The sequence below is a fragment of the Hyperolius riggenbachi genome, chromosome 11 (assembly GCF_040937935.1).
Source record: "Hyperolius riggenbachi isolate aHypRig1 chromosome 11, aHypRig1.pri, whole genome shotgun sequence".
Taxonomy (NCBI): Eukaryota; Metazoa; Chordata; class Amphibia; order Anura; family Hyperoliidae; genus Hyperolius; species Hyperolius riggenbachi.
In genome coordinates, this window is record NC_090656.1 from 64212068 (window position 1) to 64239601 (window position 27534).

The 27534-nt window shown below is 44.4% G+C and overlaps 1 protein-coding gene across 5 annotated transcripts in view; it reads left to right on the forward strand.

Moving 5' to 3' along the window:
- The window catches only part of PIEZO1 (piezo type mechanosensitive ion channel component 1 (Er blood group)), a 345137-nt gene that overhangs the window by 212205 nt on the left and 105398 nt on the right, over nucleotides 1-27534 (forward strand). For all 5 annotated transcript variants that reach the window (XM_068260853.1, XM_068260854.1, XM_068260855.1 and 2 more), the window contains 4 exons: nucleotides 10781-10952; nucleotides 12561-12677; nucleotides 13623-13713; nucleotides 22643-22737. In XM_068260853.1, coding sequence (XP_068116954.1) covers nucleotides 10781-10952; nucleotides 12561-12677; nucleotides 13623-13713; nucleotides 22643-22737 — 475 coding nt within the window. The remainder of the gene's footprint in view (nucleotides 1-10780; nucleotides 10953-12560; nucleotides 12678-13622; nucleotides 13714-22642; nucleotides 22738-27534) is intronic.

Genomic DNA, 27534 nt, shown 5'->3' on the forward strand with positions numbered 1-27534 from the left:
AAATAAATGTGATGCTCACCTGCGGCTTCCTCTAACAGCATAAAGGCGTGCGAGTCCCGCGCTGTCCTCCCACGGCCTGCCATTCAGCTGCAATCAGCCCCAGTAACTGGCTCTGTCCGCAGAAGACCGAGACTGGACTCGACTGAGACAGTTACCAGGGTTGATCGCGGCTGAACGGGAGGACGGCGTAGGTTTCACATTATGCTGCTGGAGGGAGCCACAGGTGAGTATCAAATCTTCTTATTTTACAGCGCTGGTACACTTTGAAGGATACCTGAGGTGACATGTGACATGAGATAGACATGGGTCTGTACAGTGCCTAGCACTCAAATAACTATGCTGTGTTCCTTTTTTTTCCTTTCTATGCCTGAAAGTGTTAAATACCAGGTATGTAAGTGGCTGACTCAGTCCTGACTCAGACAGAAAGTAACTACAGTGTGACTCTCACTGATAAGAAATTCCAGCTATAAAACACTTTCCTAGCAGGAAAGAGATAAAAAGGGTAAATAGTTTATAGATTTTAGCCCTGGCATACTTCCATGAATGTGTCATTGAGTAAAAACAATAAAACAGTTAACCTCTTGAGGACTGCAGGGCTAAACCCCCCCCCCCCCCCCCCCCTAGTGACCAGACCATTTTTAGTAAAAAAAAAAAAGGCCACTGCAGCTTTAAGGCCAAGCTGCAGGGCCGCACACCATAGCACACAAGTGGTTCCCCCCCCCCCCCTTTTTCTCCCCACCAACAGAGCTCTCTGTTGGTGGTGTCTGATCGCTCCCCCCATGTTTATTTTTTTTTAAATAAATATTTTTGTTTGTGTTTAAAAAAAAAAAAAAAAAGACCTGTTCCTTTAAAATCCCTCCCTCCCCCCAGCCAGCCAATCACAGCGATCAGCTCTCATAGGCCTCACCCTATGAGAGCCGATTGCTCTCTTGTCCCCCAGGGGGACAGCCGCGTCACACGGCTGTCCCCAGTGCAGCACTGCTGCTGATCGCAGCGCTGCACTATATAATTGCCGTCTAACAGGCTGCACGTGATCGCGTCTAACAGTCTCCCGAGCGGCAATAGCCGCTCGGAGACTGAAGGCGGGGCGGAGCGCCGCCCCCTAAGCAGGAGATGCAAATGTAAGCCCCAGGACTTTACGCCAATTGGCGTTAGGCGGTCCTGGGGCTGCCGCCACGCCCGTCGGCATGACGCTGTCGGCAACAGGTTAAAACTTAAAAAGTACATTTAGGCTACTTACACACTAAGACGTTGCGTTTTAGTAGACGTTATGGTCGCATAACGTGCCCCTAACGCAACGCATGGTGGTGTTGAAGTTAGACGTCAGATTGAGCTGCGTTATGCGGCTCTCAAAGCAGCTGCTCCAAGTTAGTGATAGGAAGTCCGGATCTTTTTAAGGATTCGGATCATTTGAATCGGATCATTGAAAAGGTCTGGATCTTTGAACCGAATCATTTTACTAGGGAAGCAGACTTGGTGAAATGATTAGCAGGACAGGACTTTCCCTGTACTGTACATTCTGTATGTTCCTGTTTCCTCCAGACAGACATCCACTGTGAACCGAATCTTTCATTGTGATGATCCCAATGATTCGACTCACAAAAAAGATCCGGATCAAATGAACGATTCGTTCATGATCCGGACAACACTACAGTCCCACCACAAGAGTCTCCTCAGTGCAGTGAATATTAATTAGCCATGTGGCTGGCCGAGGAGGAGGAGGGGGGGAGACTCCCTCCTCCAACATTACTGAGCATGTGCAAGCAGTCTAACGCTGCTTAGCCAAGTATAACGTACAGCATGCAGCACTTTGTTTAAACGTGCTGCGTTACTATGTAACGTAACGTGGGCACTGTGAAACAGGACATTGATTTTACAGTGCTGTGAGTTAGGCTGCGTTACTGGCTGCTGTAACGTGGGACTTTAACGTCCCACTGTGAAACCAGCCTTAAACATAAAATAAAACTGTGGAATATCTTAAAAAGTCATTTTTAGGAGAAGGAAGATAGAATCGTTTATTTCATTCGTTTATTTTCGCCTCAGGTGTCCTTTAAGTATTGTATAATCTGAGTGTAGAGACTATGCAAAGTCACATTTCCATGAAAACTTCAAAATAAACTGTCAATGGATAAGTTCCTTGTTATAGCCACACTAATAATAATAATAATAATAATAATAATGAAAAAAGCTGTGGTGAGCCAAAAGATAGCAATGATTCTGTTATAGTAAGTCTTGTTTACATTTTTACATATTTTATATAAATGTATTATATATTTTAATCACATTTTTACTATTTTACTATAACTGTTTTTACTGTTAGTTTACTATAAACTGTTTTTGGACTGTGGAAAGAATCAACTCTGATTTTCCATTAATTCCTATGTGGAAATTTGCTTTTGATATGGGGGTTTCTCAGCAAAGCCTTTATTCTTTAAAGCCAATGGGTACCGTATTAAAAAAGAAAAAGTCAGATACTCACCTAAGGAGAGGGAAGGCTTCCCTCTCCTCTCCCGGTGCCCTCGGTGCTGCGCTGGCTCCCCCGTTCGCGTCCGCCGCCGCAGGGACTTCGGAGGTCTTCGGGAGCACTCGGGCTTCCGAAGACGGGCCGCTCCATACTACGTATGCTCGAGTGCATCATAGAGGGCGCCCGCGCATGCTTAGTATGGAGCGGCCCCGTCCTCGGGAGCCCGAGTGCTCCCGAAGGCTTCCGAAAGCTCCCGAAGGCATGCGGAAGTGGCAGTATTTGACCGAACTGGTCGAATACTGCCACGGGGGATCCTGCGCGGGACCGGGCACCGGGAGAGGAGGGGGAAGGCTCATTAGGACCGAGCCTTCCCTCTCCTTAGGTGAGTATCTGACTTTTTCTTTTTTAATACGGTAAACATTCACTTTAAATCCTTTGAAGGGAGTGTGTTTATATACAAAGATGCAGGCAAGGCTCCCTGCTCGCTGCACACTTTTTTGGTAGTTGGACAGAGCAACTGACACATTTACTAAGTGCATTTCAATATAACCCCCCCCCCCCCCCCCCGAGAATCCCCTATGAGGAGATGGCTAGTCCAAAACCTGTCAGTACTGTAGGATTTCTGCTGTCTTTTGGCTTACAGCTGGGCTCACTCAGGTTCAGTCTGTGAAGAGATGGGGGAGGGACCATGGTGAAGTGCATGATTGGATGGTGGAAAATGGAGGAAAACATGTGCTTGGTTGTTGCCTTTGCTTAAAGATGCAGCGTGCCAGATCTCTATGACCTCAGGACACCTGTACACACACTAGATTCATGGTTGAGATTGCTTTGCTTGATCAGTGATCACCTTCAGAGTTCAGGTTACCATGTGTATGAGACCTAGGGCTCATTCCACACTATGCCAGACCCAACATATCTGTATTGCATGGATGTGCTCTACTATTCTAGGGTCCACTGAAGGGTTTGCTGCCATGTAGGAACGGATGCATACTATTCAATAGATGAATAGCAAAGCAGTTTGCTGTCCGGTCAGGTATTTCTGTTGTGAAAATGTTTCAGACACATCATAAATGGGTCAATATGATCTGTATGTAGCTTAAAGGACAACTGTAGTGAGAGTTATATGGATGCTGCCATATTTATTTCCTTCTAAACAATGCCAGTTGCCTGGCTGTTCTGCTGATCTGTTTGGCTGCAGTAGTGCCTGAATAACACCAGAGACAAGCATGCAGCTAATACAGTCACACTTCAGTCAGAGCACCTGATCTGCATGCTGCTTCAAGGTCTATGGCTTAAAGTATTATGGCCCATACTCACGGGCAACTTTTTGGCCTGTCGCCAGCACACGTGAGCGTGTGCGCGACAGGCCGGCGACAGCTCGTCGCCAGGTCCCTCCGCATACACACGGCGGAGGGACCTGGCAACTGATGCGGCGGAAGCTGTCGCTGTTGCGCCTCCCCCCTCCGGAAGCCCAATGTATAACTTATCTTGTTGCTGTCGCTAGTCCGCGTACTCACGCGGACTAGCGACAGTTGCGGCGGAGTTGCGGCAGCGACTGTCGCCAGGCGATTGAGCGGTTCAATCGCCCAGCGACGAGCGACAGTTCGGGGTGCGCGCCCGTGCAACGCCGCATACTCACGGGCAAACTGTCGCTGCAACACGCGCGCCGCGTGTTGCCGCGACATTTGTAGCCCGTGAGTATGGGCCATTAGAGACAGAGGATCAGCGGGACAGTCAGGCAACTGGCCATACTGCCTGGGAAGCCAGCGAGGGGCCAATAACCCTGAAGGGGGCATATTATTTTAGATATATATGATTCTTTTTTATTTTAATCACCTCGGATACACTTTAAAAGGAAATAATCATGACCTCAGGTGTCCTTTAAACACTTGAGCACATATGATAAATCTACAGCCTGGCAGACTTGATTTCAGCGCCTGGGGTGTAGATATATCCAGTGACTACCACTGTCCGCGCTCCTAATCGCGCTCCCACACGTACTTGCCACCAGTTAGCCTGGAGATCAATGAATGGGAACGCAGTTTCCATTCATTGAACTAAGTCCCCATTGCAGTGATCGCTGGCTTCAATGAGAAGCTGCGGTAATTCTGAAAAAAGTTACATGTCTTCGCTTAACTTCCTGTAAGTGTACATAGTCTGCTTGCAGGTCACTTAGAAAATGACTGAGGACATCTTGTAGCCTACATACATTTATTTTAATAGGCCCACAATTATATTTAAAATAAACTCCTTCCTTCCCACAATCTCCCATATTACCCGCAAAAATGTTTTGCATTTAAAAAAAATAAAATACATAAATGGTTATCTTAGGGACTGAACTTTTTTAAAATGTATGTCGAGGGATATATTACTGTTATTTTTTAAATGATGGGCTTGTAAATGGTGATCAACGCAGAACTGAAAAAAATGCTCCTTTATTTCCAATATCTCCAAAATATTGGCGCCATACATTGTTATAGGGACATAATTTAAATGGTGTAATAACTAGGACAAATAGGCAAATAAAATATGCAGGTTTTAATTATAGTAGTATGTATTATTGAAAAACTATAATGGCCGAAAACTAAGAAATGATGAATTGTACCACCCAAAGAAAGCCTAATTGGTGGTAAAAATAACAAGATCTAGATCATTTGGTTGTGATAAGTAGTGATAAAATTATTGGCGAATGAATGGAAGGAGCTCTGAAAGATAAAAATTGCTCTGGTGCTCGAGGGGAAAAACCCCTCAGTGGTGCAGTGGTTAATGCAGCCTAGAACAGTGAATGCTGCTAGTCTCCTTGCAACTCACAGCTGAGCCACATTACAGGATAAAATAAGGGAGATCAGGCTGCTTAGAGGAGTTTCCATTCCAGCCTTCTACACAAAGTGATGCTAACAGTCACCCCATGTGGTGGTGTTAGCATGGAAACCATTACATAAATTGTTTTTGTCCGCATTTTCTCCACACATAGAAATGATGGTGGTCTGAGCAGCAATGCAGCTGCTGGTTAATAACGGCTGTCCAATATTAAAGGACAACTGGTAGTAATTTACTACGAAGAAGGGATATATGACTGCTGGCTCATATTGTGGTTTATTTTCATTTATTTTATTTTTTTTGTAATTTTGAGACTATCTTTTTAATTGTATTGCAAAAACCCTCCAGTGTTCTGTTATTCATTATTTTGTCTTTGGAAATGAGGTCGCGAGTGTGAGACTGTCTGGAGCTGCTTGTGCTTGTGCAATCTGCATGCAGTGCTGATGCTGGGAGGAGGCAGACTTGTCAGCAACCTTTTATGCTTTGTTCTTCCCTTTTAACCTCCTTGGCAGTGTGATTACTTCCGGATTTTAGAGTCTAAAAGCAGTGCAATCTTTTCACAAGCTTTTAGACCCTAAAACCAGGAAAAAGTATACTGCAGAGAGATCTGCATAGCCCTGGACTTACCTTCCTGGGAGCCAGCGCTGCAATTCTCCCTCCATCCTCCATGCAGCTATCCGAGTCAGGCTCGGGATTACCGCTACTGGCTTCTTTTTTTTCCACCCTGAACCTGACTTGGGGTTACTGCCAAGGAGGTTAAGCATGGATTGCATGCATTTGAATCGACCTTCTTTTAAAGGACACCTGAAGTGAGAGAGCTATGGAGGCTGCCATATTTATTTCCTTTTAAACAATACCAGTTGCCTGGCAGTCCTGCTGAACTCTCTGGCTGCAGTAGTGTCTGAATCACACACCTGAAACGAGCATGCAGCTAATACAGTCACACTTCAGTCAGAGCACCTGATCTGTATGCTTGTTCTGGTTAAATGGCTAAATGTATTAGATATAGAGGATCAGCAGGATAGCCAGGCAGTTTGCATTGTTTACAAGGAAATAAATCTCATCTATGCCCTAACCCTAACTGTGCATAAAAATATTTGTAACATGAGGTAGCAATTAAAAAAAATCTGCTACATATGCTAATAAAAGATTAATCTAAATTACCAACAGCAGCTAGGTGTTTTCCTTTGTTGTTGTAATTACTATTTACTAACTTTAAAGTCCTAGAACAGTTTAAACTGAGCATTTTAGTTTCTCAATGCAAGGTGTGTGTGCCCCAGGCAGAGGGTCATTTTAAAGGGCTCAGCCTCGGGGGTAGTTTATTATTATTTGAGTGTGCCAGCATCTACGTGGCATGTCACTAACTTACTATTGTAAGTTTTCACATAAAGAAATACAGGTGAGTATTCTTAGTTAATTAAATGCAGGAGGGAAGCATTTATACATAATTATAGAGTATTCCTAACATACATGTGTCAGGGGATACATGAAATGATGTAACACACAACATGGGTACAGCCATAGCTCCCAACTGTCCCTCTTTGGGAACCCTGTCCCTCTTTCATCCTCATTTGTCCCTCTTTCAGGACTGATTTACAGAGCTGTGTAAATATATGTATTTTTCTACTGAAAAATGTGTTTAAGATACTCTACATGTTATTTCTATCATTTTAATTGATATATTTCTTAATTTGAAATGTTAAAATGGAGGAGAACGAATGATCATTCATAGCAAGGACCGGTGTGGTCTGAATTGTAAAAATGTCTGTTGCTTCTGAATTCTTTGTGGTATCAGAAACTGGGGGTGTGAAGGGGGCGTGATTAGAGGTGTGGCAGAGGCATGTCTTAAAGTATACCTCTCTCAATTCAAAAAGTTGGGAGGTATGATACATGGTGTATTAATGCTGAGAACTACGGTTGTATTATATACACAGTGTTCTTGACCTCTTACTCAAACTCTTTTATGTTGTGTGCACACAACACACACACGCGCACACTTCCTTAACCCTTCCTAATACTGGTAACGCTGGTAACTTTGGCAGGGGTGCAGCTTTGGGGTTCTTCTCAGTTTGATCATGTTACTGGATTGATCTCTTCCTCACATGATCTCATGTATGACCAGCATGAGAAGAATCGCATGATCAGACCCTACAGTCATTGACATGAGAGAAGAATCACATGATCAAGACCCTACAGACATCACCATGAGAAGAACTGCATGATCAGACCCTACGGACATCACTATAAGAAGAATCACATGATTAGACCCTACAGACGTCACCATGAGAAGAGAACTGAGCCCAATCAAATCATCAAAGATCTTGCGGGGAGCTGGGGGAGATGTTGGTAAATAAGTCGGTCACATATTGTTTTGTATCCGGACTGACAGTCCAGCACCCCCCTTACCCGAAGTTTGGATCTATGGTCGCTATTCTCGTGATCCTCCATATAACGTTGCAGATCCGCAACTGTATCAGTAAGCCTGTTGTTTTCCTCCTCCAGATAGGCGCGCTGTTGTGCGAGAGTTCCCACCGATCTGTGTGGTGCGGGAGAGGGTGGCTTCTATATCAGCCCCAAGCCTGCCAGCGCTGAACACACTGCCTACTTAACAGAACAGGAGACTTTCTTATGAAGGCTGGAGAGACGAGACTCCAGGACTTGCCTCGTGACCTAGTCCACAGCCATTGCTGTGTCCCCACCATGCTGCGGCAGCCATCTTGGGAGGATCAGCAGGAGCAGAAGGCCGCGAGAGAAAGCTTTTAGCTTATGGATATCTGCGGACTTGCCTCGTCTCTTTGGTCCCATGCGAATGTGTGCCCAGCATTCAGGAGCTCATCCCTCCCAGGTGCACACTGATCAGGGAAAGTTCCGGTAATAACCGGCTGGTCAGAGGAGCTCCTGTGCTAAGCGGCCATCTTGCTCAGCGCTGTGCAGGCACCCCCAGAACTGTACTTTTTAAGTTACTTTTAGTTTAGTATATGAAACTCTGGCAGTTCCCGAATGTGTTTTCTTTCAGTTGCTAGAGAAATGTCTTACTAGAATGATGACAAATTGCTTAATAAAGCCATTGTCTGTGCCCAAAGCCTTTGCCAGTAAGTTGCCAAGGAAATCATGTATTTGTGTCTATGATAATTGCATTACTGCTGGGGTCACAATAAAGCCTAGTTATATAGCAATGGAAAGACAATAACTTAATAAAGTATGCAGTATGTTAACAGGAGACTGGGGTTATGTGTAGGTTTCAAGCCCAGAAAGGGCATAAATAAATCATGAGAAATGCATTTAGCTACGGGGATGAAATATATCAAATTTATTCAGGCGACAACTTCTGTTTTATTTATACATTCTTAGTACCCCTTGTGGGCTTGTGGATGAAGAGAATATCTATTCTGAAGTCTATTTTTCTATTAATCATAACTATTTATAATTTTATACCGTACATGACATACATGTTGGGAACCTCCAGTGTCCCAGTCACTTCCATGCTACTATGTGGATGGTGTCCATGGCGCTGCCAGATTATGGGGGGAAGCAGTGGGATGGCCCTTGGTAACCCCTTTCCACTGATGGGCGTGGAATTCTGGTTCCTGTGTATGCATAAATACAGTATGGAACACAGCTGTGGTGACATACCTGTGATGAAAACAAAGCTGAGGCTGCAATAATGTGAGGTTTGTTTAATGGACCTACTCCCAGGAAGAGAGGATGGTACATCTCATCTCCCACAATGCCGTTTGCTCTCGGCTGAGGAAAAGGCACTTTTTTTGCAAGGGGAAGCATGGCCAGAAGGGGAAATAGGATTATTCTCGTCTCCTGGCATTTTCCCAGACTTCCTTGCAGTATTGGCCATCCCTGAAGACCCCTCTTTCCTGCTCGTATAAACTGCCCTCTCTTGCTTCTTTCTGACATGTGCAGAGGTGCAGGCAAGATATTTTTTGTACAACTGTTTTTGTAATGAGCTGCAAAACAACCAAATCACCTGAAGAATAGAGATTTTCCATTCTCCTAGGAGAATTTGTACTGTGGGAGAAATGTCAGTGGATCTCAAGGTCGATTGGGTGAGGTTATTGATTTGTACTAGTTGTCACAATTACCTGCTTATGTCACACTTCTGCCCTTTTAGCCAACACAAGAACTCTGATTGGCTGGGTGTGATCATATGTGCTTCTGTGTCAGGGGTGGATCCTCCATTTGTTAAATGTGGCTGGTAGCCCCGATCTCTATTCTTATTAATAAACTTTATAAAGCGGTGACATATTATGTATTACTGTAGAATAGATAGGGGAGATAATGTTACACAGGGACATTGTAGCGTTCAACAAAGGTACACAAAATTGTGATGTAGCAATGTTAGGGATAAATATAGCAAAGTCACTGAGTCCATTTGGTGACGGAGAAGAGCACACTGGGAGAAGGTCCACTTACAATCTGGGGGGGGGGGGGGGGGGGGGGATGTATGGACATGGGATGGGGAATGGAGCTAGATGGCAGCAGGTAATGATGAAATCAGTTACAAAAATGCTTGATTACTATGATATATAAAGGTGAAACTAGAAAAATCAGGATATTGTGCAAAAGTCATTGTATTTCAGTAATTCGACTTAAAAGGTAAGATTTAAACATGAAATAGGAACACTTTGCTGGTGTTTTTGTTGAATTAGCTGATTTGAGTCTGACGCTTTGAGCCTACAGTATTGAACATTATCACAATATTCTAATGGTCTGGGATGTTGGTTTTGAGGTTCTCATAAACTGTGAGCCATAATTGTCAAAATTATAACAAACACAGTCTTGAAATATCTCACTTTGCATGCTTATTACGTGTATTGTGTTGTCAGTCACCCCTGTTATCATTGTAATCTTATGTATTGTCCATCGCTGCGTAATATGTTGCTGCTATATAAATCCAATAAATAATAATAGTCTATTTCATATATTACTTTCAACTTTTACGTTGAATTACTGAAGTAAATGGACTTTTGCTTGATATTCTAATTTTTCAATTTTCATCTGTATTTATCTTCATTCATTTTAGACAGACACCTGCTTTAAGCACACAGCTGATGATGTCATACTTGGAGCGTACCTTGGCAGTTTTTTCCAAATTAACTTTATGCATTTCAAGTAGTTTCAAAAACCGTAGAAGGCATCTATATCTGTGATGCTCTGAAGCTCTGCAGGAGTTACATAGGTGTATTGCTGCTGACCGCTGCTATTGAGATGTGAGTGACTGTAAGGTGTACGCATTTCCCAGCCTGCAGTCACAGCAACGGTCACACCCTCCTGACTATGCAGTGCCCAATGACTGCTCTAACTAAGGCGTACACATTTCTCAGCCTCCAGTCACAGCCATGCTCTCCTGATCATGCAGTGCCCAATGACCTGCAGGCCTGTGCCAGACCACAGAGAAGTGCCTCTCACACAGTCTGCATGGCTTATTAATATTGTGGCAACTTCCATATATATGTTTGTATGAATAAATATATCTCTTTACAGACTCTTTGGTCTCCATGACATAATCAATCACGACAACTGCACGGATATCAATGATCATCTTATTCTGAACCTGAACCATGACTGGCCAGTTTACGTGAACCCGGGAATCCTCCTGCTGCTCTACTACGCCGTCATCTCACTGCTGAAGATGCAGAGCCCTGGCAGCAACAAGGTGAGTGAATATATGGAAATGTAGGAAAGATTGGGGCCATTGTTCCCGGGAACTGTTACAAAATGCTGTAACGTGCATCAGTGGTATTGAATTATTCTACTGAATTAATTTATGAATGTCTAAAAGGAACTATAAGGGCAGCTGGTGGCAGTTTGGACGTGGTGGCTGACTGACTAGCACACTTCCCTCGCAGTGCTGGGCTTCAGGGTCAGTTTGTAGCTGGGGCACTCTGCATGGATGAGGCCCGGATTTACCTCTCAGGAGCCTATAGGCACAGAAGTCCTGGCACCTTAGGTTTCACCCACCATGAACCTTCAAATCCTCGCCAAACTGCACCGCAAGGGTGCTGCCTGTCTCAGCTGTTACTTCTCACTTACTTCCCTTGCCCATCATGGGTAGGTACAGATGTACCTTAGTATTGGGTAGCCAGAAGAAGTGAGATACCCCAAGTATTAGGTAGCTAGCGGAACTTCAATATTAAGTAGCTAGAGGTGCCCCGACTGAAGGGAGATCTCATCAGTGGAATGCAGAGAGCTGCGTATATAACCTCTCATTTACGTTCTGTTTGGGACTCAGCACAGGGAGGGAGGGAGACACTAGGGGAGGGGAGTGAACCACCTTTCCATCATCAGGTGCCTGTAGGCACTTGCCTACAGTGCCTTATGGTAAATCTGGCCCTGGCATGGAGTTTTTATGTTCCCGGTGATTTCCTCCACCTTGTACACACACTCTGCTCAGGCAGCTGTTAGGGGCTGTCTTGCCCAAGAATCCAGCGTGTTCAGGCGTTCCCCAAGACCACATCAAAATCTGGCGTGCCCATTGTTCCCCTGCTTACACCTTCTGCCAGAAGCCACTCCTTTGTGCACTGTGTCGCTGTCCCTCTTCCCCTCTCCATAGAACTGCTAGATGCTACCCACAGTGTCACCTTCAAGATTTAGCTTAAGGTGGCCACATGCTATACAATTTTCATGCAATCTGGCTGTATAATCAATCACCAAGTGCTGTTGTACTACATGGATGTTGGTAGGATTGTATAAAAATTGTAGTCAGGTTGCATGAAAATTGTATGGCATGTGGCCACCTTTAGTCCTAACCTGTATGGTAGGACATTGGGCCAGCTTTTGTGGTTTTGTGCTACCACAGCCAAAAACTAGTAAGGGCACAACTGCAGGGCAATTATTAGGCATAGGCTGTTGCCAAGGTTATTATGTGCTGGGGAGGATGCCATGCCAAGGACACCAATTTTTATCTTTTTATTGGAAATGCTGCTGGTTACATGACGGACAGGATGGGATGGACCTGGGTGTAATTTTTGGGGAAAAAAAAAACATTCAGACGATGTACTGGCTGCTACTAGTCACTCAACCAGTTCACAAGTTTAGAGTTAGCTGCACTTGTTACTAACTAGTCATGCAGGAAAAGGAAAATACTTGGGCAGCGTGTGCTTGAGGCAAGTTTTGGAATGGCACAATTTGCTGTGAAATTAAATGTGTAATTTTTATTACTTATCGGTTATTATGTCACAAATTGTTTTTGCAGCACTGATACATGGCATGGCACACACAAAGGGGACTTTATCTAATTGACGTGACATGAATTATCTTACAGGAAGGCGAAGGAGTGGCTAATGCATACAATGCCCGGGAGTCTGTGAAGGATGACCTGGAGTTGGCCGACGTGGAGTCCTGGTCAAAAACCCCCTTAAGTTTGGGGGAGGAGACAAAGGTGAGCATACATTGTAGGTCGGCACATTGGATTGCAGCACTTTGTACGCCAACACATTGCACGTCAGTACATTGCACATTGCATGTAGCAACATTGCACGTCAGCACTTTGGACGTCAGTACGTGGGCACATTGGATGTCGGCACATTGCACGTCAGCACATTGCACGTCAGCACATTGCACGTAGCCACATTGCATGTGAGCACGTTGGACGTTCGCACGTGGGCACATTGGATGTCGGCACATGGCACGTCAGCACATTGGATGTCAGCACATTGCACGTCAGCACGTGGGCACATTGGATGTCAGCACATTGCACGTCAGCACATTGCACGTAGCCACATTGCATGTCAGCACGTTGGACGTTAGCACGTGGGCACATTGGATGTCAGCACATTGCACGTCAGCACATTGCATGTAGCCACATTGCACGTCAGCACGTGGGCACATTGGATGACAGCACATTGCACGTCAGCACATTGCACGTAGCCACATTGCATGTGAGCACATTGGACATCAGCACGTGGGCACATTGCACGTGGGCACATTGCACGTGGGCACATTGCACGTCGGCACATTGCACGTGAGCACATTGGACATTAGCACGTGGGCACATTGGATGTAGACACATTGCACGTCAGCACATTGCATGTAGCAACATTGCACGTCAGCACATCGGCACAATGCACGTTAGCACATTGCACATCAGCGCATTGCATGTGAATACATTGGACGTTAGCACGTTGCATGTTGGACGTTGGCACATTGCACATCAGCACGTTGCACGTGGGCACATTGGATGTGAGCACATTGCACGTAGGCACATTGCATGTTGGACATAGGCACATCAGTACGTTGCACGTGGGCGCGTTGCATGTCGGCACATTGCAGCAGCAGTAGTTTTTCTTCCTGTGCTGATGTTTCTGTCGGCCTCTTTCTTCAATAGCCCATGCTGCCGTTAAGTAACGATACCTCAGAGGCGGATCTGCAGGACTCAGCGGTACACGTCATCCAGCCAGCCGCCAATACACACCCTGGTAAGATGCTTTTCTAAGTATACATAGGACTGTTTGATTGAGTCTGTTGTTTTTATGGTTATCATGACACTCTATAAGATTATTTTTGTATTATTTTGATGCAAGTTTTATCTGTTATAAAAAATAATGCAGCCCAGAAGACCCATCAGAACGTTCCTGCATTTGACTGGTCCAGTGCCAAATTGCATACACGTGCATAGAGTAAAAAATAAGCATCTTATTGACCATTTGTATAATGAAGACACTTAATGGCCCAGTTAAGGCATGATTATTATGATGTTGTTGTCATTATTATTGTTTTAGTTATTATTTTTTGTTTTTCACTATGTACAGTATTTATATAAATAGGTCTATAAGATCAGCAGTGCATATTGAACATACAGTATTTTAAAACTGCAAAAACGATTAAACCAAACAGTCCGTTCTATGCCAGGTATTCATAGGTAAAGGATGACAGGTAAGGCATACATTCTCTTACGCCTACACCGTGCAAAGTACACCAGGATTTTTTTGTACTAATACCCCGGCTTCCTGGCTTTTAACTTAGCTGTAGGGCTATCAGTAGTACCTTGATGATTGATTACTGTGAATGCATTTGTATAAACATTTGCATGTGAGTGTGCAAAGGGTTAACTGACTTTGCCATTTTGCTGGCCACACCACCTTAACCTCCTGAGCGGTATGGACGAGCTCAGCTCGTCCATCACCGCCGGAGGCTGCCGCTCAGGCCCTGCTGGGCCGATTTTTATCAAATAAAGTGCAGCACACGCAGCCGGCACTTTGCCAGCCGCGTGTGCTGCCTGATCGCCGCCGCTCTGCGGCGATTCGCCGCGAGCAGCGGCGAAAGAGGGCCCCCCTAGCCGCCTGAGCCCTGCGCAGCCGGAACAAAAAGTTCCGGCCAGCGCTAAGGGCTGGATCGGAGGCGGCTGACGTCAGGACGTCGGCTGACGTCCATGACGTCACTCCGCTCGTCGCCATGGCGACGATCTAAGCAAAACAAGGAAGGCCGCTCATTGCGGCCTTCCTTGTTTATTATGGGCGCCGGAGGCGATCGGAAGAACGCCTCCGGAGCGCCCTCTAGTGGGCTTTCATGCAGCCAACTTTCAGTTGGCTGCATGAAATAGTTTTTTTTTAATTAAAAAAAAACCCTCCCGCAGCCTCCCTGGCGATCTCAATAGAACGCCGAGGAGGTTAAGCACCTACCTAATAACTTATTTAAATGCCCTAAATTGAGGTGATGTGCTTGGATTTTTTTTTTTTCAAGAAGCATCTGATGGACACAAGAAATATTTACTTTTGGCCACAACATTAGATAAAAGATTTTCAAACTGGGTGTTTCGGTAGATCGCTGTAGTACAATACAGTTTTTAAAGTTGTCGTTGTGGAATTTTAGCGATCTGTTTTATTCATGAGCTTCAGTTCCGTTCCATACAAAAGTCCACTGATTAAACAGAGCCATGCACACTGATTTATTGCCCTGCTCCTGGGCTTAATTAGCTCAATTTCAAGTCAGTGGAAATGTGATAATTAAATTAGGTTATAATTAATTATATATTTTTATGAAATAGAATATATAATGAAATATAATTCTTAAGGTGGCCACACACCATACAATTAAAAGATGCCATTTTACAGCAATTCGATAAATATGATCGGTGGTCCCGAAAAATAAAAAGCTTTTATTTGTTTTCGATCGTGAAGTCTGATTGAATTCCTCTTCCTTTTTTTTTGGAGATTGGCCATGTTGGAAAATTCAGACCAATGTTATCAAGAATTGTATGGTGTGTGATGGACTGTGAAATTGTATTCAACCAGAAAAAATTGTATGCAACTATTCAGTACATACCAAACTGGATATATTCACTTTATTTCCTCTTGGTTTTTCTAACCAATCATTTTTTTTTGAATTTACAATAATTTATCCCGAAATTGCGTCAATCTGTGTGTAGTACCTCGAAGATTCTGATCGAAACTTCCGATCAATTGGAAAATTGGATTGGAATGCTTGAATCGAATAAGAAAAAAATAGGTGTGTGGCCTCCTTCAGTTATATATTCCTGGAATTTAATCTTTTTCCATTGTAATCAGTAAATCGCTCTATTGAACCCATTATTTAGCCACCAGCTAAATGCCTGAATATGAATATTCTACTGAACTGCAGTAAACATTTCTGTTATGTGGAACTCGCTCTGTAGTTCAGCACCTGGTGTAACTTGCTTGGCAAGTCCATCCTGTTCAAAGAGGAGGAATAACAGTTCAAAGGGAAATCCTAACCACAAATGGAAATCTTGTTTGCCTTTTATCAATCACTTCAAACTGAAGCGATGTGGCATCCAGATTCCCGGTGCGCACCTGTGCACCTTCTATAACTGTATGGCCACTTCTGGCATTCATTCCCGGGGGAGATGGAGCGAGCAGTGAGATTCTAGAGGATGGAGAGTGCTGAATATGAAAACAACAAATGTCCCTGTGCAATCACAATGATTATGTCTTCTATAGTTTCAATTCTACTCATTTCTGATGACTGGGATGCTGTAGTGGTATCTGGCATGGTTCTGTACTTGGATACCTCCTCAGTCATGTCAGCATGGATGCACAGGGATGCTATAGTGATATCTGGCATGGTTCTGTGCATGGATACCTCCTCAGTCATGTCAGCATGTTTGCAGACCTTCTCTGTTGCTTGTGTCATAAATGTAATTTGTAAAAGCTAAAGGTGAGGTTGGGCTTTGGAAGTAAACCCCAGAGCGCTTGTCAGGGGAAGTTTCAGGGGTGTATGTGCTGGATCCCCCAGGCTACAGAAGACAGGGAAGCCTCATAGGAATCCTGAGGTAAGTATCCCCCAGAGGGTTTTTTTTTGTAACAGATGCCCTTTAAGGCCAACATAGCCCTTTTGCAATAAAATCACGCCAGGCATAATGAAATGAACTACATGAAGGAAAAAATGGGTGGCCCACTGCTTAGGGTCAGCTTCGCCCAATAAAAAAACCAGAGTAATATGTCTAATAAGCAAACCCGTAAAGGGTTCGATTGAACATCTCTACATCGATGTGGAGGTCACTTTACCTGGTGATATCTTGATCATATACATATTTAATGATGGTAAAAAAGACTTCTTCTAGTCCATCCAACCCCGCCTATTATGAGTCCCTGAACCATCTAGTGATAGCAGGCGATCTTAATGACGTCATGTGTGTATTAGAAGATAGGAAAGGGGAAAACTCACAAACACGTGCTCCAGGAATAAAACCCACATCACTAGCAGACCTCACCTCGACCCTTAACATTCATGACACATGGCGATATCTTCACCCACATGATAGGGAGTTCTCCTTCTACTCCCCTCTTACCTAGTCTGTACTAACCCCTTAATTTCCAGACAAAATAAAGCTGACATTCTCATTTCTGACCATCCCCCATTTTCCATTACCCTCTTAGACCAAACCCCTATATTTGCCATTTTCCATCCAGTTCTTTAGTGATGAAGACTTTCACCTAGTGCTTTGATCATGGCGGCTATAATATTATACTGCTAATGCCCAGAAAATAGATACTCTTTATTTGTTTTGGGACAAGGTTAAAGCAGTCCTCAGAGGCTGCATCTTGCCTTTTTTTTTTTTTGCCTCCAAAAAACGCCAAGCACTAGGTCTCCCACCTGCATCTGGTCTCTACCGCCTGTATCTGGTCTCCCGCCTGTTATCCAGTGTCCTGCTTGTATCCAGTGTCCTACCTGTACCCGTTCTCTTCCGCCTGTTATCAGGTCTCCTGCTTTTATCCGGTGTCCTGCTTGTATCCATTGTTCCGCTTGTATCCATTGTTCCGCTTGTATCCATTGTTCCGCTTGTATCCATTGTTCCGCTTGTATCCCGTGTCCCGCCAGTATCAGGTCTCCTGGTTGTATCCGGTCCAACCCCTGTATCCCACTTGTATCCATTCTCCCACTTGTATCTGATCTCCCACCTCTCTCCAGCCTGTGTCCAGTCTCCAGCCTGTTATCCAGTATCCTGCCTGTTATCCAGTATCCTGCTTGTTTCTAGTGTTCTACCTGTATCCAGTCTCTCCCGCCTGTATCTGGTCTCCTGCTTTTATCCGGTCTCCTGTCTGTATCCAGAGTCCTGCCTGTATCCAGTCTCTCCCGCCTGTATCTGGTCTCCTGCTTTTATCCGGTCTCCTGTCTGTATCCAGAGTCCTGCCTGTATCCAGTCTCTCCCGCCTGTATCTAGTCCCTTGCTTTTATCCGGTCTCCTGTCTGTATCCAGAGTCCTGCCTGTATCCAGTCTCTCCCGTCTGTATCTGGTCCCCTGCTTTTATCCGGTCTCCTGTCTGTATCCAGTGTCCTGCCTGTATCCAGTCTCTCCCGCCTGTATCCAGGGCCGGATTTGTACTTTTTACCGCCCAAGGCCGCTATCACAAGCCGCCCCCGATAAACCGCAAACCCCCCCTCCGCCAACATACCTGTTATCCGGTGTCCTGCTTGTATCTGGTGTCCTGCTTTTATCCAGTCTCCTGCTTGTATCTGGTGTCCTGCTTTTATCCAGTCTCCTGTTTGTGTCTGGTTTCCCACCTGTATCCCACTTTTATCCGTTCTCCCGCTTGTATCCAATCTCCCACCTCTCTCCCACCTGTATCCGGGTTTCTACCTGTATCTAGTTGCCAGCTGTCCCCTTGTGCTGAAACATTGATTTCTAGAGAGAGAGCTGTCTTTGCTTATCAGTGCTCAGTCAGCAAAACAAATGAATAATCGTGGGTGAGGGGGGATTATTTTATGTAGAATTTTTTTTTTTTATTTTTTTTTTTAGATTCAATGTTTTCATCCAATCTGTTAAGTGTTATACTGGGTACACACAATTCAATATCCCGTACAATCGACTGGTAATGTGACAGGAAGTTGTATCATGTGCATATGTCCAAACTGCTCCCAATCGATAATGGGAAACATTTTCCTGTGATTACTTCGGAAAATCGGTACCAATTATCGGACGGGATCAGATCAGACATTTTGGAAATAATCAGCCAATTCCCAACAATCGGATGGGAATCAGAACAGTGTGCATTCAGCAGAACCATGCTAGCGGCTACACAGCACCTTTAAATTTCACTGCAAGAATCTCTCTAGCTATGTGTTCCTTTGGCTGGGAGAACGCTGCACAGCCTTACTGGCACTCTGCCTAGTATCGCTTCTGCTGCATCCATAAAGCAATGCTATTACAGCTAGGACAATACTTAATACATTTTGCCAGTTAGGCGGTGTTTGTTAAAATAAAATTCTTCCTGTAGTTTATTTTTCTTGGTCAAATGGCATTTTCCACTTTCCGCCTTTCTGCAGAAGTCTTCTGACTGCCAAAGCTGATCTGTAAACAGCTTTCATGCAGCAACTCACGAGACTGCAGAATACAGCATCTTCCTCTGCCTGTCTGGTACGCAAGTACTGACCTAGCATTTCTGGGACACACACCGACTGCTTTGCATGAAATTCGCATTGCATGAAATTGGCTATTTTCCAGTCTTGCATTTGCATCGGTCATATTCGAATCATGCTATACAGTATCTACAGTATATACTGTATATTCCTGCGTATAAGACTACTTTTTAACCCTTGAAAATCTTCTGAAAAGTTGGGGGTCGTCTTATACGCCGGGTGTCATTGATGCCGGTGTCATTGATGCCGGGTGATACGCCCTATCCTGTTACCGCATCTCAGATCTCCCTGCTGAGGGAGCGCAATCTATTCTTCCATACCGCTCTGATAAACAGGTAGACAAGGAGAGCTGACCAGTCTACTTAAGGAGAGTTGACCAATGCAACAAGTCAATTGACTATATACTGTTATATACTGGGTAACACATACAGTACAGCGCTAGTATCTGTTCATACACAGCACCAGTACATGATTTTTTTATTTTTATTTTAATTTGGTGTGCGTTGGAAGAGGGGTAGTCTTATACGTCGAGTATATCTCAAATTCTATATTTTAACTGGAAAAGTTGGGGGGTCGTCTTATATGCCCAGTCGTCTTATACGCCGTATGTGCCACCATAAATCAAAAGTGCCTGGAACAATTTAAATTAAACTTGGTATACAGATACCTTTTTACCTGGAAAGATTTATGTTCTGGGGGTCTTGCGTCCCCCCTGCACATCTGGGCAGAACCACAAACCCCCAATCAGATTTCACCCATTCACGTGAATTGGAAAATGTTAAAGGCACACAGTGATAAAGCTACCCAAATTTGCACAGTTGGTCACTGGGTGACGGAGGTTAAAAATTCAGGGAAAGTGGGCGGAGCATAAAACAGCCAATCAAATTTCAGCCGTTCATTTTAAATGGGGAAATGTAAACTGCAGGCATTCTTAGGCTCCCTGCACACTGCAAATCCGTATTCCGATTCTGATTCAGATTTTCAATTCTGATTTTCCCCGAATACATTCAGCAGAAAAATGGATAAAAAAACACAGCATGCAGTAATGATTAAAAATCAGAATCTGATGTAAAAAACGATTAAAAAGCGGAATCGGGATCGCATGCAGTGTGCAGGGAGCCTTACGCTGTTAATGGCAGTGTTGTCAAACTTGCCACAGTTGGTCAGTGGGTGACTGGGATTAATATTCAGGAAAGTGGGTGAAGCCTACAACAGCCAATTAAAATTCACCTATTGATGCCAAGGGGAATATTTTAATTTGCTGCCGTTCCTCCACTGTTAACCTGCTGGGCGGTCTGGACGAGCTCAGCTCGTCCAGTACCGCCGGAGCCTGCCGCTCAGGCCCTGCTGGGCCGATTTGGCTCAAATAAAAAGCAGCACACGCAGCCGGCACTTTGCCAGCCGCGTGTGCTGCCTGATCGCCGCCGCTCTGCGGCGATCCGCCGCGAGCAGCGGCGAAAGAGGGCCCCCCTAGCCGCCTGAGCCCAGCGTAGCCGGAACAAAAAGTTCCGGCCAGCGCTAAGGGCTGGATCGGAGGCGGCTGACGTCAGGACGTCGGCTGACGTCGATGACGTCACTCCGCTCGTCGCTATGGCGACGATGTAAGCAAAACAAGGAAGGCCGCTCATTGCGGCCTTCCTTGTTTATTCTGGGCGCCGGAGGCGATCGGAAGATCGCCTCCGGAGCGCCCTCTAGTGGGCTTTCATGCAGCCAACTTTCAGTTGGCTGCATGAAATAGTTTTTTTTTTATTAAAAAAAAACCCTCCCGCAGCCTGCCTGGCGATCTTAATAGAACGCCAGGCAGGTTAATTGCAGAGGCCCCAAACCTGCTACAATCGGGTGACTGGGGGTTCAAACTCAGAAAAGGGAGCAGAGCCCCAAACCGCTAATCAGATTTGTTTGATCAACTGCTTCCATTCTAACATTATTGATGCCAAGAACCCTAAGGCTATGTTTCCACTGATGCATTTTGTTAAAGATTTTTTGCACAGAAAATTTGCATTGATTTGACAACTAATGGTAGTGAATGAGGCAGTTTCCATTCAATGCGAATTATCGTAAGCATAAAAAAACGGAGGTATATATGTGTGTATATATAATATATAATGTGTACGTACGCCTTTCTGTATGTATGTATGTATGTATATATGTACGTACATACACACATACGTTAGTACTTATGTACGTACATACACACACACTCTGCATCCGGAAAGTATTCACAGCGCATCACCTATTCAACATTTTATGTTACATCCTTATTCCAAAATGGATTAAATTCATTTATTTGACAATGTGAGAAAGTTTAATTGAGGTTTTGGCAAATTTAGAAAAAAATAAAAAAAACCTGAGACATGGTATGTACATACGTGTTCACAGCCTTTGCCATGAAGCTCAAACTTGAGCTCAGGTGCAACCTGGTTTCCCCTGATCATGCTTGAGATGTTTCTGCTAATTGGAGTCCATCTGTGGTCATTTCATTTGATTGGACATGATTTGGAAAGGCACACACCTGCTTATATAAGGTCCCACAGTTTACAGTTCTTGTCTGAGCACAAACCAAGCATACCTGGTCCTGGCAACTTTACCATACTTTACTGCATCAGCTCCTGGTTTGAAAACTGAGAATTCAGCATTTTTTCTTGTTTATAATTTGTTTTTTATTGCAGAAATAGTAATTACTGTATAGTATTTTATTTAGCATATGTTATATTTTAGAGGGGGTTGTTTATTTGCAATTTTGTGTCTCTTTAATCTTCACTGTTATCTTCACTACCTGTGAGGTTTGCTACAGGCAATTTGAAAGACTTACCTCTGGATCCTGAGATAAGAGGACTTACCCCTCTGGATCCTGGAGAGGCTTCCCCTGTCCTCTGGCTGGCTGATCCAGCAATGAGATCCCCGAAGCACGCCCGCTCTGTGCAGTAGCTCGGCTTTGTCCACTGGAGCCTGAGCGAGTCCGTGCTACTGTGCATGCACAAGCTGTGGACAAGTCATTTTTTGGGGGGGTCTCGGCGCTGGAACGAGCTAGGGAGGAGGACAGGGAAGTGGTGAGGTGAGTGCCCCATAAAAGACAAAAAAAAGACAAACACTTATATCTCGTTTTTCTCCTGGCGGACTCAAAGCACCAGAGCTGCAGCCACTAGGGCACGCTCTATAGGCAGTAGCAGTGTTGGGGAGACTTGCCTAAGGTCTCCTGCTGAATAGGTGCTGGCTTACTGCCAGGCAGAGCCGAGATTCGAACCCTGGTCTCCCGTGCCAGAGGCAGAGCCCTTAACCATTACACTATCCAGCCACCATAGTGGCACTTGTTTTCCAAACAGGTACACTTTAATGTAGAACAGGCTGAATGTCCAGTAAGAATGCTGTATTGAGGGCAGTGCCATGCATGGGTACTCTTATTGGGTCATTTTCTTTCTCCATTTTTGGGTTTCTTCTTGAATTGCTGTTTGAGTTCCAGTGCTGCCGACATGGATAAGAACCTCATTTATGATTTTTCTTTTTGAACAGATAAGCAAGTAACCTTGAAAGAGCAATCGCCACTGTACCTGCTAGCTAACGTCATCCAGAACCAGAGCTACATATGTGCTCTCATCGCCATGATGGTGAGTACCCCTGAATCTGCATGTATAAAACACCAGCCAAAACTCAGGCTTAGGATTCTCAATATGTTGTTGCTGGCAAGTTTATTTGCATGTTTGCTTCTTCTCCCTTCTGGACTTCCAAGGTGAAATCTCCATGCTAATTCCCAGTACTGCCATTAAAGCGGACCTGAACTCAGAACTTCTTCTCTGCTCTAAAAGATAAGCAACAGCAGAATAACCTTTAAAGTGTACCTGAGATGAGAAGCGTCTCCCTGGGTACGTTCTGTCCCCCGCAATTCAGCCCGAAAGCCTGGGCGAGTGGCACTTTGTTGCGCATGCCACCCCCCCATTTTACGCTTGCGCAGTAGTACTGCAGTGTACCACGACTGGCCAAACTTACGGGGCTTCTACTGAAAGAAGGAGGAGGCGGAGGAAGACGGTGTGGGAACAATCGGTGCGGAGGAGGCTGGAGGAAGCCCCGGGTTTGTATAAAACTTTTATACTTAGTTGTCTCAAGTTTCCTTTAAGGGAGCCCCAGGTAAGTATGGAACTGAGAAGCTTCTCGCCCCAGGTTCACTTTAAACAAAAACATTTCTTTGTTATAGCTGATATAAATCCTGCAATAAATCTGCAGTGTGTCTACTTCCTTCTTTTATAGAAGCAAACATTAACATCCTGTGTTTACCAATTACCTCTCAGTCCTGGCAGTCAGCTGACACAGGGGAGCGATCAAATTGCAACTTATGTCACAGATGAGGGGGAATTAGACAAGCTAAACTCTCTAAATACATACAGGGTGCATTTCTCTGTTTTCCTTCTGTCCTGTATAAGAGTTCAGGTCCACAAGTGCTCATACTTGCCAGGTACTTTAACATTGTGACAGTTGGCCGGTGCTGGTTGGAGTTTGATGGATCTGACTAATTGCAGCCAACATTTTGAGGAAGTCTGGCTCATAACTACTTTGGTTACAGAGTTAACAAATAAGTTAATTTAACAAGCAATAATGATGTACAAAATGCAGGGTTTCTTTTAGATTAATTAATTTTGGTATAAACTCTATATTCAGGTGGATGGTGGGGTTACCACACACTTTAGTTGCCCAGAAAAGGTCCTTGATTTGTGCATTGGCACCTGGGGTTGACATTTAACCTCTGTTTATAAGTTCTCTGGGGAGACTTTGACAATCCCACCACAGAGCCATATCAAGCCATACCTTAATAATTACAAGGTGAAGATAAAAGTTTCTCGGCACTTTGGCAATTTGGATAAAGGAGGCTAGGCCAATACCAGTTTCTATTACATACAGTCTGATCCCAGTCTATGCACAAACATCAATGGCAGAAATCCTGCAAAAGGGACGTGTTTCTGGCCCGTTTTTTGGAAGAATACAATCATAAGAAAAAGTACAATGGAGGTAGACCAGGCACTGTCTCTTTAACTTGCTTTTAATTCCGTTTTTAGCCAGAGAAAGTACAAACACATGCTCAGTGTTAGTACAAAAAATGGCAAACCTTATGTCCGTTGCGGTGCAGGAGTGGGTTCGGGGAGGGTGACCAGGGGATGAATAGACGGCACGACAGCTGTTTCGCGCTAGTCCAGCGCTTGTTCACGTGTTGCGTCCTGTGTCCCTGTCTTTGTACTTTCTCTGGCTAAAAACGGAATTAAAAGCAAGTTAAAGAGACAGTGCCTGGTCTACCTCCATTGTACTTTTTCTCAAGCCATACCTTGCCCCAGTGGCGTAGCAATAGGGGTTGCAGAGGTAGCCACCGCATCAAGACCCTTGGGCTAGAGGGGCCCCGTAGGGCCCTCCCTCAACTGCAGTGTTAGCTTTTTATTGGTCCTGTGCTGGTAATAATCACTTCTATAGATGCTTTGAATGATAATAATCATTAACAAGCTGTTCCCCATCCCCTTCTTGCACCTCTGACACTGTGGTTGTCCTTGGCAGGTTGTGGTGCACCGTATCAATTGTTATGTATAAAGTGTTGGGGGGGGGGGGCATATATAACTAGCACCGGGGCCCCTAGCTCCTAAGCTAAGCCACTGCCTTGCCCTGAAGAGAACAGCTGTGTGCAGGTTGTGTTTGATGGCTCTGGGAAATAAATAGCTGGAAGTGCGACATAAAGTAGCAGCTCTGGACTTCTGTGTGGCTTTTCAGGAATGATTCCGGCACATATTCTTTTAGCCAGGCAGTTTGGGAGTCAATTCTTGTGCGTCTGAAATGAAATACTTCGTCCTACCTCCCATCTGTTAGTCAGAATTGTACCTGGCATGGCATTTTCAGTTGGTGAAGTAGAAGGACTTTGTTTTGTTTCTTTAGGTTTGCTACAGAATGACTAGTGTTTTTGGTTCTCCATAATGTGATTGTGACTGCAGGCTTGTGCAGCACCCACAACAAAAAGCTTATGGCTAAAAACTGCTGACATTCCTGGATGTATTCAAGTAAACCAGTAGTCTCCTGGACATAAACATTCTTAGATTCTTACCTCCGCTGACTGAAGCCTGTGGAGAGTCCAGATGCTTCTTGCCCACCCCTCCTCTGCTGCCTGGGACTCTCGATTTTATTCAAATGGCAACGCTGCACTTGGACCACCCTCATAGGGTCCCACTGCACTATTACTTCACTGATCACCGGGTACTCGGCAACAATCAGCAAGCACCCTGACAGCACTGCTAGTGTGGATTCTGAGCTCATTTGTTCCCTCTCTGGGAGCGGACGTCTCTCCTGTGATATCAGCACTATGCACAGAGCAGGAAGAATAGAGTTTTTAGCTTGTTGTTTCTCACCTCTGAATGTCAGCAGTAAGAGCTACTTGGTTTACTGTATACATTAGACAGTTTGTGGATAATAAAGTGGCATATCACAAGGATGGTCAACACACCTTCCTAGATTTGTGAAAGTCTGTAGGATATACCAAAAACTGGATGTGGACTGAGAAAAAGCTTCTGCTCCGTAAGACCCCCTGTATAGTTACATCTACAGTAGCAATAACAAATAGCCAGGGTCCTTCCAGGCCACAAAAATGTCATGTCCATTAGTGGCACTGATGCCATCCATTTCAGGATCACACAAATCCTCCAAGACGCACACGAGAATATTGACCAAGAGAGAAAAGGATCAGAATTAGTAGTTCAGTGCAATGACAGAAGAAACAGGATAACTGTAAAACAGTAGAAATACTGAGATCCCCAATGAGGAAGGAGATTTCACCCAATCAGGAGCTTGTTTAAAGAAGGAAGAACCTTAAAATTCAGCTCAGAAAATGTTGGAAAGTTAAAATCTTTAAAAAAATGAAAACAAAATTGTCCAAAGTGTGTATAACCGCTATAACAACCTTGAAAGATACATGCTCACATTATTTACCAATCATAAAGTTCCCTTAAATCCAACTAGTCTTGTGTAGCGTAAACATGAAGTAACCATAAAAACTGCTTCTTTCAGGAGAGAAGCTGCACTGATGAGATAATGGGCATGTGTGTATTCACTATGTAGTCATGTTTGAAAAGGATGCAGCATGCAATCACATTCACTAGCCTTTCACTCATCCTTGTTCTGCCACTTCGAAGCTGAAATTCAGGTTTGCTGAATTTAGTATCTCCAAATCCAAATAATCAGCACCGCAGCTGACCTTATGCCCCTTCATAGGCCCGGGCCTGGGGGTCCGTGTACCCACCCTGCCTTCTTATTATAAGCCTGCCAGCTGAACTAATGAAAGGAAATGGTCTCTGCATCTGTGGGGGAGGACTGTCTCTTTTATTCCTAGGTGTTTCTCGGATGCCAGATTTCCCAGTCAGTCAGACTGTGGCAGGAGTATAGAAGAGCTTCATGCGCTTCTGTCATGGAAAATATCCTGTAATATTTGGGTCGGATTTGTCATTTGCTCACCCTGGTGGATTTGGCAGCTCGGATGCAGAGCAGTCTGTGTTGACACCTGTCTTTTGGAAACCGTGGGTTGCTAGGTGGTGTTTATTCTATACGTGATTGACTTTTTATTTTACTCTTTTCTTCAATTCTGCACCGCATGAGTGGGTGTGATTTTCTTTTTTTTTTCCCTCACTTTTCCCTTTGTTTTCCTTTTTTATTTCGCTTTCTCTTTTCTTTTTATTTTACCTTTAACTCCCTCCAAAGGCGTGCACAGCCACAATATACAACCTGAGAGGATGATATTTAGAAGTAGTGGGATTATTTTAGGCATGCACATTGTAATAGTTTATCATGCTGATATCTTACAGTGGTATTGTCATCAAAAATGTTTTTGCTCTAAAACATTAAAGCGAGTCTGAAGTGGAAATAAGCTTTCCATCATAGCGCTAGCGATCTGCTGCATGGGGCGCATACGAGTCATTCAGGGATCCAGTGACCACCAGACCCCGAATTGCATCTACCTCCGAGTTGCTACGACTTGAAGGGGGAATAATATTTAGCGCTGTCCGTACACTTTAGACATAGCAAGCAACTGCTGTGCAAGGCTGGGCTGATTGAGCATCAGTACAGACTGGTAACCAGGTGCATTTATGGATGAACCATGGTACTCAATTTTTGGAGATTAGAGTTTTTTTTGGCATTCCGTTCACCAAACCGTGTACCATTGCCCTGGTTGCTAGGAAGCATGTTCTGAATCATCTCCTAGCTGGATGAAGACGCTAGTGTTAAAAAGTTACATACTGCAGCACTGATATGTTATATTTGCCTTATTCATAAAAGTTGAGATTTTTTTTTGATTAAAAATGTACTCCGGAAAGACTTTAAATAATTCTGAGAACATCTGAAGCAACATACCTGCTTGTAGCTTTACCTTATCGCTGCTTCTTCATGGC